Source organism: Charadrius vociferus, unplaced genomic scaffold, assembly GCF_000708025.1.
Source record: "Charadrius vociferus isolate BGI_N301 unplaced genomic scaffold, ASM70802v2 scaffold286, whole genome shotgun sequence".
NCBI classification, from domain to species: Eukaryota; Metazoa; Chordata; class Aves; order Charadriiformes; family Charadriidae; genus Charadrius; species Charadrius vociferus.
In genome coordinates, this window is record NW_009648967.1 from 118141 (window position 1) to 137760 (window position 19620).

At 38.3% G+C, this 19620-nt stretch overlaps 1 protein-coding gene across 1 annotated transcript in view; it reads right to left on the reverse strand.

Moving 5' to 3' along the window:
- PIP5K1B (phosphatidylinositol-4-phosphate 5-kinase, type I, beta) overlaps positions 1-19620 on the reverse strand; it is a 77304-nt gene continuing 57684 nt past the window's right edge. The window contains exons 12-13 of the mRNA XM_009887713.1: positions 9730-9847; positions 1-745 (exon numbers count right to left, since the gene is read on the reverse strand). Of these exons, the coding sequence (XP_009886015.1) occupies positions 743-745; positions 9730-9847 (121 nt within the window). The 3' untranslated portion in view covers positions 1-742. The remainder of the gene's footprint in view (positions 746-9729; positions 9848-19620) is intronic.

Genomic DNA, 19620 nt, shown 5'->3' on the forward strand with positions numbered 1-19620 from the left:
TAGTCTTGAGAACAAAATATTTTATTCATCAATGAATCTATAGTTTACAGTAGTATTTACGAAATAAATTATATAATTTCTCTTTTACAAGAAATAAACTAAAATCAAAAATATTTCAAAGACAATATATATACACAACATAAGGCCTTGTTATAAATAACATTTTTTTAATCCTTTTCACCAACAGTGAAAATATCTTTAGAGGCTCACTTTCATATAGTATGCGCAGAGGTTTCCCCTAACCCTTGTATGACATCAATTCCAATTTCCACTGACATGGACCTAAGTGATTAGAACTGAAGGGTCAAAACAAATGAAATTAATTTTATTCACCACTGTGCTTATTTTTAAATAGGTAAAGCAGATAACAGACTTTGCTTGTGCATAGTTACAGAATGCATGCTAATGAAATCACTAGAGAGATGGTAAGAAAATACCACTTTCAAGTCCAAAAAGGGTGATTGGCAATACAGTAGAAAGCAGCCTGAATACGCAGTTCTTCACAGTTCAGCAAGCAACAGCAGATGATAGCAGAGTGTGGAATGTTTCACATCATTTTTGCAAAGTCCATCCATCCTTTCTATGGTTGAAAGATCCTGACGCTTCTTAGAATAAGCTCAGTTGATTACTACTCTTTGTCTGTTAGGCTCACGAAATTCCTCCTTCTTAAATCAGGAGTGCAGAAAGTGCTCTTCGTTAACCACGGTCACTTCTCTTAGTTCTACTCTTCGTGTATTCTTTGTTACTGGAAATACAGAGATGACAAGTAAAGTCAAGAGTCGTGTTTGTTTTCTTACAGAATTATAAACAGGCATCATCTTTCTTCCCTCAAACAGGCTGCAGCAGAGTTTGCCAGTGATTCTTTTCTTGCCTTGTCCTTACATCAAAAGTGTTGGGTATCTTTTCTTGTAGAACAGCTAACCCCTATGGTTTTGCAGACATTGCAGTACACATACAACATGAAAGAGAACCGCTTGCTGCTGCAAAATGCTGAACACTCTAAGAAGACAGTCCAGACTCAGCAGATCCCAACAGCTTTTATTACCTTGCAGAATTGACTGAGGCCTATGTTACTTAAAAGTGTTAGGGGAAAAATGGCAGTTTTCTTGCATCATGTATAAAGTCCTGTTAGCGTCCAAATGATACCCTTCCCCAGTTGAAAAAACATACCAATCCAAAAACTTTCAGGCACAACTAATGTTCTAGTTAATGTCATAGCAATCATTCTATTTCACAAAAAATATTACTTAATAATATTAATGAATTAGATTTTTCCACAGTATCTTGTACAGAAGCAGGGGTTACGTAATACAAATAGTTGATCACTTCTTGGCATCTCTATGGAGTTACAGATGAACTGAAGAGAAACTGTTCTTTGCTGAACACCTTGTAAGGTGTCACGATAAACTGACAGCTGAACAAAATACTGCAGTAAATTGAATGCATTTCAGCTAATGTATGGAGCAGGAAACAAAAGCAAAACAAAGACATCTGTAGTGACCTTACTCCAAAACTTTATGAAAAATATAACGCAGGCATAAGCTCCAATTTACTAAACAGATTTTAAAAGTCACCTTTAAGTTGCACTTTTCAATACAAGCATTTAACTAACCTTTAAATAGTTCAACAACAAGCTAATCTTGACTATGAACAACAACAAAAAATCTCCAAAGGCATTTTAAAGCTTATCTTAGAAAAAGGTAACCAGTAGATTTAAATCAGTATTTTAGTTCTGACTTCTAGACCTTCAACCTTGAAGAATGATATTTCAGTATCACTCTGTGGCAACCTTTAAGCCTTTAAACTTATTGTGCATCAGTGTTAGGGTGTTCATAATCGCTGATGCTGCGGAGCACAGGGCTAATTTCTCAGAGGCTGTTCTCTCTCTCTCTAGATAGCTGTGGTCTGGCAATGAAAGTCTATCTGCTGCCGTATTAGCACCTGAATGTGCTAAGGCAGTAAAGTAATCTGTACTTATAGGATGCAGAACAATTTAAAGTGAAATTGTTGGACCAGTGAGTAAAATTAAATAAAATTAAACAAATATGATGTAAGGCTAACAAAGATTTCTTTTTTTTTTTTTTTTAAATGAATCAGTTTGGCAAAAAAAGTTGAAAAATGCTAGTAGCGATAAACAAAATAATGTTTTATGAAGCCAGATAAATTAGTCAGAATTCTCAGTAGTGCCATCTAGTTTCTGGCTGAAAGCTCAGATCCGAATGACTGCAGGTCCATTTTTCACAGATATAATGGTCACTCAACACAACTTCAGACCCTGTGGTGTCATCAGTACTTTTCACTCTCGAAGGAGGCTAGCAATATTGCTGGTACTAGCTTTATGCTATTCCACTAATTACATAATGTAATTATGACTAGCTTATTCTTGTTCCCTTTCCTCTGATCCTTCCAAAGCATTTCAGAGGGATCAGTGATGGAAAACATATCAGCAAAATTTGCATAACAAGAGTTGGAGAAAACAAGCCTGACAGAAACTTGTAGCAACTGCTGACTGGGTGAGTCAGTCACAGAAATGCTGTTCACGGTACTGATGCCATTTTAAGGAGGTGAGATTTTCAGATGTTCATCTTTGTGTTAGGTACAGTCGTGATCCTCTAATCAACTCTACAACCACTGCACAACTTTTGGGGTTACTCTGACTGCAGATATAAGAAACATTATTTTGAGATAGAGAGTGCGTTTGGCCATAACAATTGGATCCCAAATGATAAATAATGGACAAATGACAGTACAGAATGCATTCCTGTAATCACTGTCTGAGATGTCTCACACTGAGTATATAATGGACTCACAATGCTTGAGCCTACATGAGACGTTTTGTATTGGAGCATTGTTGAGCTCCAGTTTTCTTTTCATGGATTTGTTTTTGAGCTGATTGGTTTGCTCATATGGTGCATTAAAATCTCCGGGAATGAGAACGTGTAGTTTAGTGACAATATGTGCTGGCATTTTAGCACTTGGCTTACTCAGGTAACGTATTACTTGTAATCTGAAATGGTACCTTTTTAATCTAATCAACCGTGTAATTGCCATGTTTGATCTTCATGCAAGGGTGACCGAAACGTTGCTGTTACGTTGCTTCCTACATAACGTTGCTTCTGCAAGAACACCTCTGCCAGACTACATTTCAGTGCTTGGTTGTTGTTTCACCTCACATCATATTTCAGTTTTATGAGAGACACAGGCCTCTTTTCCCCCTCCTTTTTAAGATCGTGCATGGATAGATACAGGGATAAGACAGATAACACAGGAAAGGAGGAGTCACCTCACTGCGTAAAGCAAGTAGGTTTGCCCCCTTCAGCCTTAATTAAATAGGATTCAACTTTGACAAAAAGTGCTTGATTGGTTCCAGTATGCACATGTAACTTTTTCAAGATTAGTCTGCTCTCAGGGAAAAGAAAGGATGTCTGCAAGTGAGGAGGCCTGAATTCCCTTCCCATAGTCCCACAATTAATGTTCAATCAACCGTGTTTTTCCACCAGTATCTTCAGAGGAAATGGTGAGGCAGAGAAACGGAAGCCTCCAGAAAGAGAGCAACATAAAAAGTTCAAGGTACACAGCACAGTCTGACCGTACACTTTTTAACTTGTTTTCACATGTAAGCTGCCTGGGAACTGCCTTAATTTCAGATGCGCTTGTTATGACTCCACAACAGCACCCTGAAGAAAACTACAACATGGTTAGAATTGAATCAAATGTTATGAAAGACTGAGAAGCAAAATATTTCTGAATGAAAACCAAACACCTCATCAAGGAGTTATGGTAGAAGTACAATCCCCTAGCCAAAGCTGTACCTGACTAGGATGCTTCACTTGATCAGAGCCAGGAGGGAATTTTCTTCTCTGAAAGAAGAGTTTATAATAGAAGAGAGAGCTTAGGGGGCTAAACTGAAAATAGCCGAAGGGGTGAAAATATTTGTAAGAGAAAGTAACTGTGAAGATGAGGAGTTAGACAGTAACCTGGCAGTTGGAAGGGTTTGAATATGAATTAGGAAATGCTCAAAGAGACAGGCTTTAATACCAAACTATGAGAGTGAGAACAGAAGAGCAAGAGCACTGAAGAGTAAGAAGAGCCAGACAGTTTCTAAACAGGCATTTTGTAGACCAATATTTGTAAATCTGCTTATCTATGCATCTACGGCAGCTTTGAAACACAAAATTAATCTCCAGTGATGTTTTAAGACTTCAAAATCCTATAACAAAATTGGCGTTTGGACATAAACCACAACATAAGTAATTCTAAATGTAATAACATTATCGACCCAATTCATCTGACACAAATCATAGCTACACTAACCAGAGCTGGGCTTGCTCATCACTACAGTTATTCCATTCTTTTATTTTACTGAAGCCCTTATTAATCCTTTGCAACCATACCTTCCCTGGCAGTGACTTGTAAATCATATACAAATGTAGTGAGCCCTTCCTTCAACACCAGAAGGCAATTGTAATTAAGTAATTCTTAAGCCTTACTATTTTATTGATATTGTAGTTTGTCAAAAAAAAAAGTCAGCTACCTTTATAAGTCATTTCAAGAAATAATATAATATAAGAAAACACAGTGGAGTAGTTCAAAATTGCACAGGTTGCTCTTTCAGGGACAGAAAGCTCAATCAAAGAATTTTGCACTTGGCTGCAGAATCATAGAATTATAGAATGGTTTAGCTTGGAAGGGACATTGAAGATCATCTAGTCCTAACCCCCCTGCCATGGGCAGGGACACCTCCCACTAGACCAGGTTGCCCAGGGCTATGTCCAGCCTGACCTTAAACACCTCCAGGGATGGGGCCTCAACAACCTCTCTGGGCAGGCTGTTCCAGTGCCTCACCACCCTCACAGTGAAAAATTTCTTCCTAATACCTAATCTAAATCTGCCTTCTTCCAGTTTGAAGCCATTCCCCCTCGTCCTATCACTACATGCCCTAGTAAAAAGTCCCTCTCCAGCTCTCCTGTAGGCCCCCTTCAGATACTGAAAGGCTGCTATAAGGTCCCCCCAGAGCCTTCTCTTCTCCAGGCTGAACAACCCCAACTCTCTCAGCCTCTCCTCATAGGAGAGGTGCTCCAGCCCTCGGATCATCCTCATGGCCCTCCTCTGGACGTGCTCCAACAGGTCCATGTCCTTTTTATGTTGGGGACTCCAGAGCTGGACGCAGTACTCCAGGTGGGGTCTAACAAGAGTGGAGTAGAGGGGCAGAATCACCTCCTTTAACCTGCTGGCCACACTTCCGATGAACCCAAGAAGGAACAAGGTGAGAAAGTAAGTTATTCCTTACTTTCTAAGTGAAATTACCACTTTCAAGGTCCTCCATTTTAAGTACCAGTCCTTAGTAAGACTGGACTAAGGTCTTCAGGATCGGATGCATTTGCTGATATCTCTTAAGAAACTTTTGCAGGATTTGGCTTATATTTCCTACTAATCAAATTCCACAGAACACAGCAGACTTTTGGGTTCAACAGCGTTTGCTGACATTTAGTGCTTTTCTGCATCTATGTATCAGCTGATGGTACCTGAACTAACACCAATAAATAGGGCTTCAGGGGAATTTAAAGAAGAGACTAAGTTTATTTCCAAAGAAGAAGGAAACAGTGCTTTACTCTGTTGTTTTGTGGATTTCTACATCACAGTGCTAAATAGAAGAGTGTTACCTCCTCTTTTACTGGCTTATGTACAGGACTCCTGTTTATTTCAGACAGCATCTTTTCCTTCTAAGTATCTGATCTATCATTGTATTACATATTCATAAAAGCAAGAACGGTTTAATGTTTTAATTCTCTGCAGAGAAACATCTCAAATTTCCAACTATTTTATAGATCTGCTCCTATCGTTCTGCAATCTTTAATTAAAAATTACAATTATTTTTATAGAATATTCAGTATTTGTTTCCCACTGTATGGTACTATAATATTTGGAAATTTATTATTTGGGTTAAAAGATTTAAGAGAAAATAAACCCATGGAATTTTAAAGTAAACTTGGATTTGAGGATGTTCCTAGCAGTGCTGCTTAGAGTGGGGGGGGGGGAAAAAACTGTTTTGCTGAACCTGGTCTTTGCTCAGAACTGAGGAACTCTGGGCCTAGACCAGCCTTTCAGTTGCAAACTCTGCACCTGCATCCTGGAACAAAAATTCTTGCTGTTACCAGGTAAATTCTCAATTTTGACATCAGCTGCACAGTGTGAGTTTGCATGGTATTCCCTTAATGTAATGCCCCCAGACCAATGCTCCTACATGTAAGAGAAATTTTTTACATTTTTTTACAGTCTCTGTTCCACCACACCTTACTTGACTGTCTTAATTTGTAAACAACCCTGTTCAGCAAAATGCCATTTTTAACCTGGTTTTTAGTCAGTTAACACAACGTCATTTTACTACAATGTCTTTTTTTTTTTTCAGTCATGGGATCAAAAATTTGTATCTCTTAATTTACTAGAGGACTACAATTTGTCCAAGAAGTTTAGTATCTCAAAGCAAGAGGCAAAAACATCAAAGGATTAGTGGAGTGACTGAAATTAAGCAAGTTAAGATATTTTTCATTAGAATATCTAGCGGGTAAGACTACAGCAGCTTGCCTTGCAGTAGAAACACAGACAAGGACTATTAACTATGGGATTAAAGGAAAATCTGGGTATGCCATTGAAAGCTACATTTTCTCCTCATGCTTTTAAAAGGTCAAAAATGTATCTTGTAACCTTGTCAACTGAGGCTTAAATCAACTAATGCAAACATCGTTGATTTGCTTCATTTTTGAGACACACATTAGAACTGACTGACTTGTTCCTAGTGTTTTCAAAACCACACATCCTTCCCTTCTAGCCTGTGCTTAATCATCCTCCTATAAAAATACAACTGCCTTCTGCTCAGCAGCAGTGAACCAAACTGATACCACACATCACTGATCCTTTAGTACCAGACTTTCCCAACCAGAAGCTAACTGTTTCTGTAAGCTATTTCAGGGTCTTCTGAAGGATATTGTGGTCCATTAGGAAGTGAAAGATTAGTGCACAAAACTATCTGATTCCTCTTTCTTCCAAAAATACCTGAGTATGCATACAGGGGTACATGTAATTAAGTTATAGCTCATTTCCACAGCAATCTCAAAATAATTAAGGAGGCATCAATACAGTGTGTGGGACAGGACCAAGAAGGCAGGGGTAACTAATTTCTCAAGATGAGTTTGCCATTTAAGAAGTAGCATGTGCTTAGCCACGGTATCCAATTTCCTTGAAGCTGTCAATGACTGCATACCTAGACACTTGAGATATGTGCCACTAACTTGCCTTGATTACTGAATTTTGATTTTGGATTTTTCAGGGTACAGAGAAAAAGGTTCTGCTAGGTCAAAAAAAACATCTATGATTCTCTCCACTCACAACCTATTTATTCTTCCAGACCTTTGCTTAGTGGAATAAACACTGTGTGTTTGTAAAACATTCAGAGTTGGGTTTTATTTATATTTCTGTTGATACTGATCAGTGGAATACACATATACTTACTGCAGTCTCCCAGACATAACAGCAATGAATGTTTTACACGCCAAAAACTAAATAAAGAGGTCACCATCACACCTGAAACTCCTATTGCCTATGCCTACCACTAGATTTTCAGAGCATTCCACCATCCATCCTACAGACTTCAAACTTTAAAAAAAGCCCTTCACAGTGCTGAGCAGTGTTAGTGATAAACAAGACTGTTATATTATAAACCAAATTAAAAAGCTGTAAACAGAAAATGGTTTCCCTGTTAAGTGGGGCCAAGAGAACCACAGAACAGCCCAGGTTGGAAGGGACTTCAAAAGATCATCTGCTCCAGCCTTTCATGGGAAAGGGAGCCTAGATGAGATTATCTAGCACCCTGTCCCATCGCATCTTGAAAACATCCAGTGATAGGGACTCTACCACGTCCCCGGGGAAGTTGTTCCAGTGATTGATTGTTTGTCCTGAAAAAAAATTTCTTGTGTTGAGATTGTCCTGGTTTGAGGACACGTTTGCGTCTGATCTTATGTTGAGATGAAACATGTTGACATATGTTTGCATCTGATCCCCATGTTGTTCCTCTGTAGGCTGTACCACTGATTTTTGTTTTCTTTTAAGCAAGCCACGCTTGACTATATACAGTACCCACTTAATAGCTACTAATTTAGTATTACAGCAGACTTAGGGGAGTTCTTGTCTATCCTGACTCTACTGAAACATACAGGGGTATGTTTCCAGGGTGCCTGGAAATTCTGCTAAGACACATGGAAAAAAAAGAGGTGATTCGTGGCAGACAACATGGCTTCGCTAAGGGCAAATCGTGCCTGACAAATGTGGTGGCCTTCTATGACAGAGTTACAGCATTGGTAGATAAGGGGAGAGCAACAGATGTCATCTTCCTGAACTTGTGCAAAGCATTTTACATTGTTCTGCATGACATCCTAGTCTCTAAATAGGAGACACATGGACTTGACCAATGGACCACTCGGTGGATAAGGAACTGGCTGGATGGTCTCCCTCAAAGAGTTGTGGTCAATGGCTCCATATCCAAGTGGTAAACAGTGACAAGTGGTGTTACTCAGGGGTCGGTACTGGGACCAGTGCTGTTTAACATCTTTCTTGGTAACATGGATCTTGAGATTGAGTGCATCCTCAGCAAGTTTGCCGACGACACCAAGTTGTGTAGAGCAGTCAACACGCTGGAGGGAAGGGATGCCATCCAGAGGGAGCTGGACAGGCTTGAGAGGTGGGCCTGTGCAAACCTCATGGAGTTCAACAAGCCCAACTGAAGGGTCCTGCACATGGTCCAGGGCAATCCAGGCTGGGCGGAGAATGGATTGAGAGCAGCCCTGCCGAGAAGGACTTGGAGATGTTGGTTGATGAGAAGCTCAACATGAGCCAGCAATGTGTGCTTGCAGCCCTGAAGACCAACAGCCTTCTGGCCTGCATCAAAAGAAGTGTGGCCAGCAGGTCGAGGGAGGTGATTCTGCCCCTCTACTCTGCTCTCGTGAGTGCACACCTGGAATATTGCATCCAGCTCTGGAGCCCTCAACATAAGAAGGACATGGACCTGTTGGAGCATGTCCAGAGGAGGGCCATGAAGATGACCAGAGGGTTGGAGCACCTCTCCTATGAAGACAGGCTGAGAGAATTGGGGTTGTTCAGCCTGGAGAAGAGAAGACTCCAGGGAGACCTTATAGTAGCTTTCCAGTATCTGAGGGCACCTACAAGAAAGCTGGAGAGGGACTTCTTAGAAGGGTGTGTAGTGATAGGACAAGGGGGAATGGCTTCAAACTGGAAGAGGGGAGGTTTAGATTAGATATTAGGAAGAAATTTTTCACTCTGAGGGTGGTGAGGTGCTGCAACAAATTGCCCAGGGAAGCTGTGGAGGCCCCATCCCTGGAAGTGTTCAAGGCCAGGCTGGATGGGGCTTTCAGCAGCCTGGTCTAGTGGGAGGTGTCCCTGTCCATGGAGGGGGTGGTGGAACTGGATGATCTTCAAGGTCCCTTTCAACTCTAACCATGCTATGATTCTATGAAACAAGACAGTAGCAAGTACCAGCGGACAATTAGATGTAGAATTGACTTAGTTAACTGTGACCTTTAAGCACATGTCTCATATAAGAAATACCTCAATGAACCTCTGGATCTTGAAGTCAAACATATATTTTAGTCACTTACAGAGCCTGAGTCAAAGGAATTACAGGGGAAAAAGCCCATCAGATCCAGTTGGAAAACTTACTAAGTAGACATCCAAAACTGAAGCATTATCATTTTCTGTTTCCAGTGTGCTCTGTTCTGAAGTCAAATAGATGGCACTGTCTTCTAAAGTGAATGTTGAACTCGAAGGCAACCCTTTACTGCAAAGAGAAGGGAGACTACAGTCAACCACAATTACAAGTTAGAGAGAACTTAGTCATTGCTGAAATTTTTAAAATATGTTTCTCTCTTAAATATAAAAGCTTCAAATACTTCAAAAGACAGAATGTAAATGGATAAATATAGTCATGTTGACAATGGCTAGATAATTGGCAGCTTATATTTGTCTAACGTACGCAAATCACAATTTCTACTTTTGCATTAATTAAAATTTTATCAGGAAGCAATAGTGTTCCTGAACTCTAGTACTTATTTAAAGAATGAAACTATGTCACAGCAAATGTGGGCTAATTTCATTAATTTCAAAAGAAGTTACTTCCACATTACACATGGTGTAAATTTTGGCAGCATTTCTTAATTCAAAATAGGGAAAAAAGATGTAGTAATTAGGCACAGTAGCATTGGACCTTCTCATGCAGATACAGGATCACTTGCAGCCAACAGTTCAGAAGGTAAAGTGGGAGAAGAACAAGAGTACACTGTAATTAATACAGCTATGCAAGGAAGTAGTATTTACAGAACAGGTGCACTGTGTTATTTCATTCATAGATATGACTGCAGATAGCAATCTCCTTGCTGCTGTGACTTTCACACTGAAAACTGTGTGACTTTCACACTGATAAACTCTGCAAGTAAGGAAGACTCATCTCCGGCATGAAGAATTGTTTATTAAGAGAAGAAATGTAGGAAAACTGTTGCAAGACAGAGCTTTCTTTCATATATGTTAAGCTGAGTAAATGTTCACTTTGGGAACCTAATCTGTAACGTGTATAAAGAAGAAAGTGGAAATTCCAAGTCACCGCCATGTTAATGTGCATCTGGAGCCCACGCTGGTGTCAGTATGAAAGCAGCTGCTTTTGCCCAGAACTGAACTCTGCTGCAACTGCAGTATAGTGCTAACGTGTAATCATGTAATAACACCTTCTTAGTTACAGCTGCTTAGTTAAAAATCATTTACATGGCAGAATACGACAATCATTTTTGTGTGTTGTACTTGCCTTTCAATGACCTCATGAAGAACATGCATCCCAACTGGCTAAGTGACTATGAACTACATGAAGATATGCATGAGAACAAGATTTACAATTTTTGTATGAAAAAGGAGAAGAGCAAGTTTGTTTTTTTTTTAAGGTCTCATCCTTAGTGTTAATGTGGATGCTATTTTAAGAAACACTAAATATTTTGTCCTTATGCTGAAGTTAAGCCATACTTTGACCTTCTAAATCAGCAAACTTCAACACATTTAATCAAAAATCAAGCTCAAGTTCTCCTCTGGAGTAGAAAAGAAAATAAAGCCTTCATTTTCTGAAGTCCTTCTAAAATGCCCTCTTGGACATGAGATGCAAAAAAATCTTCCATCAAATCAGCTCAAAAAGTTGAAGGTAATTAGGGATTGCTACTTGCAAATATGAAAAATGGGGTGTTGGGGACAAAATCTTCAGTAGGGACAATTAAATTAGACTGATTTTCTGCAGATTTGTAGAACAATGTAACTTTTACACATTTTAATCTAAGGATGATACATGTAAGATCCTATTAAGTTTCTAAAGAATAAAATGAAAAAAAAAATCACACTTTGGCAAGGAATTAGCATAACTGGGCAGGATTATCTAAATGATAAATAAATAAATACATAATAATATATAAAACAGTAATAATAAAAAATCAAAATATTAGTGTCCTTCAAACCTTCGCAAATTTTAATTACTATTTCTCTCCTTGATATCTTATTTACACTGAACTGAAGTGACACTTTTAGAAATAAAAAAGTGTCTTTTCTTCGTGAAAAATCAAATATGCCTCATCATAATGTGTCTACTTGCAAGGCATCCAGCAGGACACAGGTAGGACTCTTCAGTCTCCTTTCCGAGTCATTACATAGCCTTTGAAGAATGGCAGAAACAATGCCAGGTAATAACAACTGACTGAAGTAGAAGTTTGAACTGTATTTTGGTTGTGCTTGTTGGTTTTGTTTTTTTCTTCTCCTGCAGTGTGAAGAACAGCTCTTGTAGCAATATAATTATCAGCTTCTTTCAGATAGTGCCAAAATACAACAGCCAGGAATTACAATGAGCTACTGTGTCCCCTCCATTGTTAAGAGCTGTAATAAAAATAGGCTTTGATGCCTATCTTTGGATGTCAAATATGCTTTTCTGCAGCATATCCCACAGAATATTTATCCCCTAAATAGCAGTGTGTTTGCAACGCCCAGTGTGTTTAAAAACTCTTATATAAGCTTTTGAAAAAATTATCAGCTCATTGCATCATGAGTTTTGATTTTTTAAATCTCTGTATATAGAAGTTAGTCAGAAAAACATCTTGCAGGACAAATGAGCAGTAAAACTGTTGTTCAAAGGTACAATTCAATACCAACTCTTGCAGAAAATCTGTCTTGCATACATATAAATGTGAACAGGGACAACAGGTATTTATGGACCTGGACTAAATGCATTAATTAATCTAATGTTTACAACGTAGAAATATATCACCTCTGAAACCTAACCTTGCATTTCATTTTTATAAATTCCATGTGTGTCTGAAAAAAAAAAAGCCGGTCAAAGTAAAACTCCCTTAGAATACTTCACTAACACTGTTGACAAACATCAAAACTGCAGACCTGAGTAAACAATAGATACGACTGATCTTCTAAATGCTGCTTCAAGTGAAGGAGTCTGACAGTGAGTCTGTGCTACTACACTCGCACTAATGGCAAATCATAACCTGTGAATCAGTAAACATCACAGTAAGCACATCATTTTCACATGGTCAACAAACCTATACACCTTTGCAGGTGCCAATTAAAAATCATGAGACCTGTTACTTTTGTACCTGAAATACACATCTAGTTGAAAAGAAATGGTGTAAGCAATAAGAATTTAGGAACTCAGTCTAGATTACAAAACACTGAGCAATAACAGCCAAATCCACCAAGAGGTACCCATCGATGTGTATCAGCCCTTGGAGGGATCTACACGTGAAGTCTGTTCTAAGAAGCTGCTCTGGATCATCCTCACCAGAAAAAGTTAATGTAATGAAATTAGGCTTGCAAGGATGGGCATGGAATACGAAGCTGCATGTAGAGTGACAATTTCAGTCAAGGAAACATTTGCTTATGTATTAAATAACTACTATTACCATTGGAATGTCACATGCACATCTGTGTATTTAACTGAACAGTAATTTTAAACTTCAAGTGAGAAGGAAGTATGGGTTTTTGTTCTACTTATCAACAACCAAGTTGTGTCCAGAAACACTGGATAAATAATTTATAAAGCTTCTTTTTTTTTTTTTTCCTGTGAAGGAAAACACAGTCTTTTTAGGGCTCTATTAAATTATAATAAGTGCTGCAAACAGGGCATCAACAGCTGAATGGGATTAGATCAAATTAATTTGGTAAGCACAGACAGAGACATTCCTACTTCAGACATATGCAGAGTTCTTCACAAGAAAGCTCACAGCAACATAAGGCACTGCTTTTAAAATGTACCAAAAAAAAAACCCCAACCCGACACACTGTTCAGGCTGCAATGCCAAATTATGTCACTCTGTTCATCCAGCATAAGGAGGCAAAGGATCCCATCAAATTAGGACACATGAACATGATAATTCACTCTTTAAAGTGATGATGTTGATGAAACTTATGATAATTCTGCAGACTGTCTTATGATATGGTAGTATGTCTCATGGGAAGATAGTACAGATAACCAAAGTATGAAGCAACATTATGGACATCATGATACTGCAATTTGGCACAAATTATAGAAAGGCCAGGCTTTCAGATATATAGTGCTGTTTTACACTTCAAACAGTGAGATTAAAAAAAAAATCCATAAAAAAAGTCATATATATATATATATATATATATTTGCTGGTGAAGGACACATTCTTGAGCTAATACTCCTTCCATAGTGCTACCAATGCCTATTCCCTAACAACTGCTAATCACAATTACCTGATGATAAGGTCAGGTGACGTCACAAGTACCAGCAGAACCTCAGATCTACACTGGACTGCTGCAAACAGAACACCAATTTTTCAGGAGGTTTTTATTTTTGCTGAATGGGTGGAGCCACCTGGTGAACATTTTACCAAAAGAAGGGTCCCTCAGTCATCAAAGTGAAATAAACCCTGGAACAGAGCAAAGTATTGTCACTCTGCCTTGAGGCTGCCTACCTATAGAGCGCTAGAATTGAGGAAAGACTCAAAAGCAGGAGATGATGTCTCTTGTTATTCACCAGAACTTTTATCAGAAACTTCTAGGTAGTACCTTTGAGCAAAAAATAAAACAGGTATGACGTAAACAGGCTACTACCTTTATTTACTGCTCTCTCTTCCATTAATTTTTATGTTTGCTTAATATCCTGTTGAGTTACATAGTGGTGGTACTCTTTCTAGAGATGTTTTGAGAGGATGAACTTTTGTAACAGGAAATATAGTCATCTATGAAATCACACAGGCTGCCGTTTTTTTAAAAAAAACAGTACCTTCTACATATCAATATATATCTATAGGCTTGGAGAAGGAACGGATGAAATTAAAGGGTCACTCAAAGCTAATTACGAAACACCACACTGGATCACTTGCTCAAAGCAGACAGGAAATTCCATTCACAGGACTAGTCCTTTAGTTTTTGTTAGGTCCTTTTTCCATTGTCAGGGACACTGAGCTTTGCCTTTCAGAACAGCATTGATCCGCTCCAGGGACAGAACCTCTGCTTTACAGAATACCTGCCCATTTGACAAGCTTTCATTAAGGAAATACTCCTGCTAGGTCTTCTAAAAAATGTATCTTTGTTACTGCTTTCTTGCCACAGCTAAATTACTGAAAATTTTTCAGAGTCTCCAATAAAAGCAAATACTATGTCAAAATATGAAGTCTCTAGTTTTGCCATAATTACTAATAATTTCTAATTAGAGTTTCTAGCCTTTATTTTATACAGAAGCCTCAGAATCTCAGTGGGCAAGCAAATAGTTTACATCTGAGCATCCGTCAGCTCTCCTTGCTTAGCTGGAGTTAATGTTTGTTTTGGATTCTTACTTGCTATATGGTATTTAAAACTGAATCTAGACACCTACATGAAGAAAACAGTTAATATATTAAGAGTAGTTTCACATGCTTAAATAATACATGAACAGAGCAGCACTATAACCACACAGACTACTTTAAATAAGATTTGTAACAAAGTAACATTAATTTTTTCAAGACTCATACATTATTAAGCATTCTCTAATATTTCAATGACTAAAAGATTAAGCTCAGAAAACTTTAAACAGAGAATGAACTCTGCTTCTTTTTCAGGAAATCTACATGCCTCACTGATCCCTTGCTACTAATACTAACCACTCAGTACTTGTTCCTAAGGACAGATAATTCTTAACCATTTACACTGAATTCCAGGATTACTCAGTATTCCTCCGGCTATGAAAGTAACTCATGTTACAACCTCGACTTCAGTGAAAAGCTAGTAGGAAAAAAGCAAATTTTAGATTAATTTCTCTTAAGACTATGAAAAGACAGAGAACATTAAACTATGTATTTGTATGAGGCTTAAACCACTGAAATTTACATGTACCTTAGTAAATTAGTGAAACTGGTACATCATTCAGATTAGTTTTACACTTTACATTTGAAGCCAGAGACCGAAATTTTATATTTTAATATGTGTTCAGGACAAGAAAACATGCCAATAAAGACTGTCTCTTCTATTTCCACAAACAGTTCATAAACCAACTAAATTAAACCCAAATATTAACTTCCTACACTACTGGAGAGGGGGGAACGCTGTTCACTTAGATGGCATTGTTTTCTTCTAATGCCAACATATATCATTAAGAAAATACCAATCTGTAAGATTAAATGAAATATGTATTAGTCTTTTGTCCAACAATGCTTTTTTTGATGTTTCTTCAGGACTGCAGGTAGCAGTGTTACACTCTTTAAACCAGTATTCTTCAACCTGCTCTAAGTTTCTTGCTCTGGTAACCTTGACACGGTATCGTTGTTCCAATGGAGCATAATGGCTAAGCAAATAAACATAAATTGTTTATTTGATTAAGTACCACTGAACCCTTTTAGATATTATGCATTAGCATTTAGATATGTTACTATTACAACTGTAATCCTATAATAGGAAGAAAAAAAAAGAACGACAGTACACCTTAAAGCATAAAAAGCTCTTCAGATACAACAAAATATAGCTTCTACCAGCATATTAATGAGATTTACAAATTACAGCCTTTTTTCAAATTAAATAACCGAGCTGAAACTGACACGTACATGGAAATTCTGCATAAAAGAGTAAAAAAATAATCTTGTAATTAATCTCTTAACAGCAACACATGCTGTCAGCAGTTGGTAACTAAAAGTTCAAATGTATGCAACAGCATCATCACAGTTGCATTGATTGCCTGTTTTCATGCAGACTTCTGGCAGGGCAAAGACAATTGGAGAGAGAGGGCACAGGAGAGAACAAGAGAAATCCCTATCTACACAGTGTATCAGAAAGAGCACTTCAGTAGAACAGAGGTGGTGTACAATTTCAACAGTGCACTGAGATCTCATCCTTAATTTTAGATGGAAAAAGAAAGCAAAGCAAAGCACACACACACACACCCCTCCCCCCCCCATTTTTGCAGTTACTTTCTCCCATTCGGTAATGATGAGCCACAATGAGTGTGCTCAACTGTGCTGTTGCCTTCCTACTGCTAAAGCAGCCTATTTTATCTTGTGTCTTAATTAAAAAAGAAGCAAAAGTAATTCCATCACAGGAGAACTGGGAAAGCGTTGTTTGTCTTTAAGCCACAATTACATGTTGCTTCAATCACAGTCAAATTTTCTTTCTTTCCCATGGGGATTCCCCCAGTGTCTCAGTGCATCTGTTCCTAGCATTTGAGCATTCAAGTCTTTTTCCTTCACCTAGCTGCTTATTTTCGTGAAGCTTGCATGAATTTAATCCTCTTTGAGTCAGATTCAGACAAATTTGTGTAAGCTTCAGAAGGTAAGGGTGGTGGGTGGACAGACAGAACATTTAAACAACACACGAAAGTTCATCTATATAGAAAACCAGACTAGCAAAAGGTGTGATTAAGTATTCTTGCAACAGGAAAAGTAATAACCTACAACTCCCTTCCAGTGAAACAACAGCAGAAGATTCTACTTTTATTTTCTAAGCTGTCTTTGAAAAGGTTGTTTGATAGAATGTCAAGTCATGGGACATTTTCAGTTCAAAGTCTGGACGTTTCAGAAAGTTTTGACTGTGTAAGAGAAGAAAACCCCCAACCCTTTAAAGTCTTCTAAAATTTCAAGGGGTCTGCACCAAAAAACAGCAATGCAAAGGTAAGGCAAACTAACAATTGAAAAATATACAGACAAGCAGAAAGAAGAGGAAAGAGAATGCAGAAGTCCATCCCCCCTCCCCCCCATCTTACAGAAAGGAGGTACAGAATACATACAGAGAAACAAGAAATAGATTTCATATAGATTACTTTCCCAGGCTCAAACATATCAGAATAATTCAGCAACCCTCCTTATATAATCCACAGTATCTTGGCATTGCTCTAAACACAGAGAGATGAAGTATCCCTTTAGGCATCATGGAATTTGTTTGGGTTTGTGACTGGAAGCCATGTGTCCTGCTGAAAGATACACTGGAAAGAGACTTTCTGTTTTATCTTGCAACTCCTATTTAAAGCACTCCAGAAGCACCTGTAAAGGCATTAACCTCCTTCAGCTCTTTGCAGTTGTAAAAGCAATGTCAACTGAGACAACAGTCATACTGCTCAGGACACTCAGATTTGTCATCTTTAATTTAATTCATCAGTACTCATTAGGAAAACTTTACCTAGAGGGGGAAAAAATCTGTTACCACTTCTGCTATAAAAATAATTCCTGATATAATATGTAAGTATTACATTTCCGAAAACAAACCAAATAAATGATTTCAAAGAAGTGTATTTGGACTCAAAATTGAACATATACTCTAGTGGAAAACAGACCTTTTGGGTATTAAAATATCTCTGCACCAAATATAAACCTACTTGAGGAGGAGCGGAAAATCTTTGAAAATTTTAATAGAAGCAATAAATTGTCGATTCTGTTTTCTTACTAAATGAGTACTTGACATTGCTTATGACAGAAGCACTTGACTGAGAAACAGCTTCACAGAACAGAAACCAGCTGTCTTCTGACAAACAAGAAAGCCTACATTTGCTGAATAACATATGTCATGTTTCTCCATTTTTTCCTTTTTACTTCCCTATTTTAGATAAAGTTCCTTTTGAGCTGAAAAATATTTCCTCTCCTGGAAGAAAAATCTTCCTCTCCTGGCTACTGCTTCATTCACTAATTTTACCAGTTCCTCTTCGCTCTGCCTGAGTAACACCTTGAGTTTCCTCTAACTCTTCAAGGACTGAGAAATAACTTGGTGAAAAATAACCAGCTAGCAGTCTGGAAAAACACTCCTAGTAAGCTGTGCATTTATGACTGCTGCTCTTTTTTGCTTTAATCACAAGTCCCTAAACGCTGCTCTGCATTATCTACCAATTAGTTATGCTATTTTTTTAATCTGTACCAAGTCAGGTCTATGTAAACCCTCCTCATATCATAGAGCCTCAGGAGCTGGCTCTGGCTCAGCAAGTCACCTCTGCTTAACCACGTCGGCAGCAGTTCCTTGCTTCCCACCATGAGCGCTGAGCACCCTCAAGAAGAGATGGTGCTGAGCTCCTTTCTCGTATGAAATGCCATTTCCCTCTCCTTGGAAAACAATTACATTCATGGTTGACAGAAACAGAGGGTAATTCTGAAAAAAACAAAGTTAAAAATATGGCGTGTGCTTACACGTATCCAAAAAGTAGCACTGCTCTCATTTTAATGAGGCAAATAACAGCATCTGTCTTTTCACTGGTATGGGCACATACTGCTCGTTAGCATTAACAGGAGTCAAGGAGCTGTATGGATACTATACTACACACAAAGGATTATATCCCTGTACTACCTTAAACCAGAGACTTCTGACTGGTTACAAGAAAATTCATGTACTCTCTCCTTTGTGCTAGGACACTTTGAAGGAGGAGGAAAAAGCCTGACAAAGAAGATGCCAAACTGTAATTCTATTAAGTAACTGGAAGCAGAATGTCATAGTCAACTATATATTTAAAGACTGAAAGCAGGCTCACATTTGTAAACAAATCACTCATTTAGGCTTTGTTTCAAGGACTGCTCCAGGCTTTCTGTTTATCAGAGACAAATGGCAAAGTTATGAGTCCTGCATCACAACATTTTGTAGTACTCAGAATCACAAGTACAAGAAAAATCTAAGACATCTACAGCTCAATGCATCATTGTAGCATGGGTTTTTTCGTGTTTTTATTTGCTTGCCATCTTTTCTCATGGGAGGACTGAAGTTCCTCCAATAAATAAAACATCAGCTGGATATATTATTTAGTGCCACGAAGAAGGAAGGACCTCCCTGCACTGATGCAGAAAGCAGACGTGGCTACAAAACCTCCCAGAATCATCTTGGGAAAATTAGTTTAATATGTAGCAGCTTTCTTGAACCCTAAAAGAAAGCCGCTATCTATGATGGAAGCTAATCCTCATGAATTGTACATACTGATATCGTGACATGCACCAGTACTTGGTCAGGAGAAAAAATTGCCACCACGTCCTAGCTGAAGAGGATACATCTAGGTCAGCAAGAACGTTAGTTGGTCAGCCCTGGTGGCAGATCTCTGGGCTATGCGTCAAGGTCTTTTGT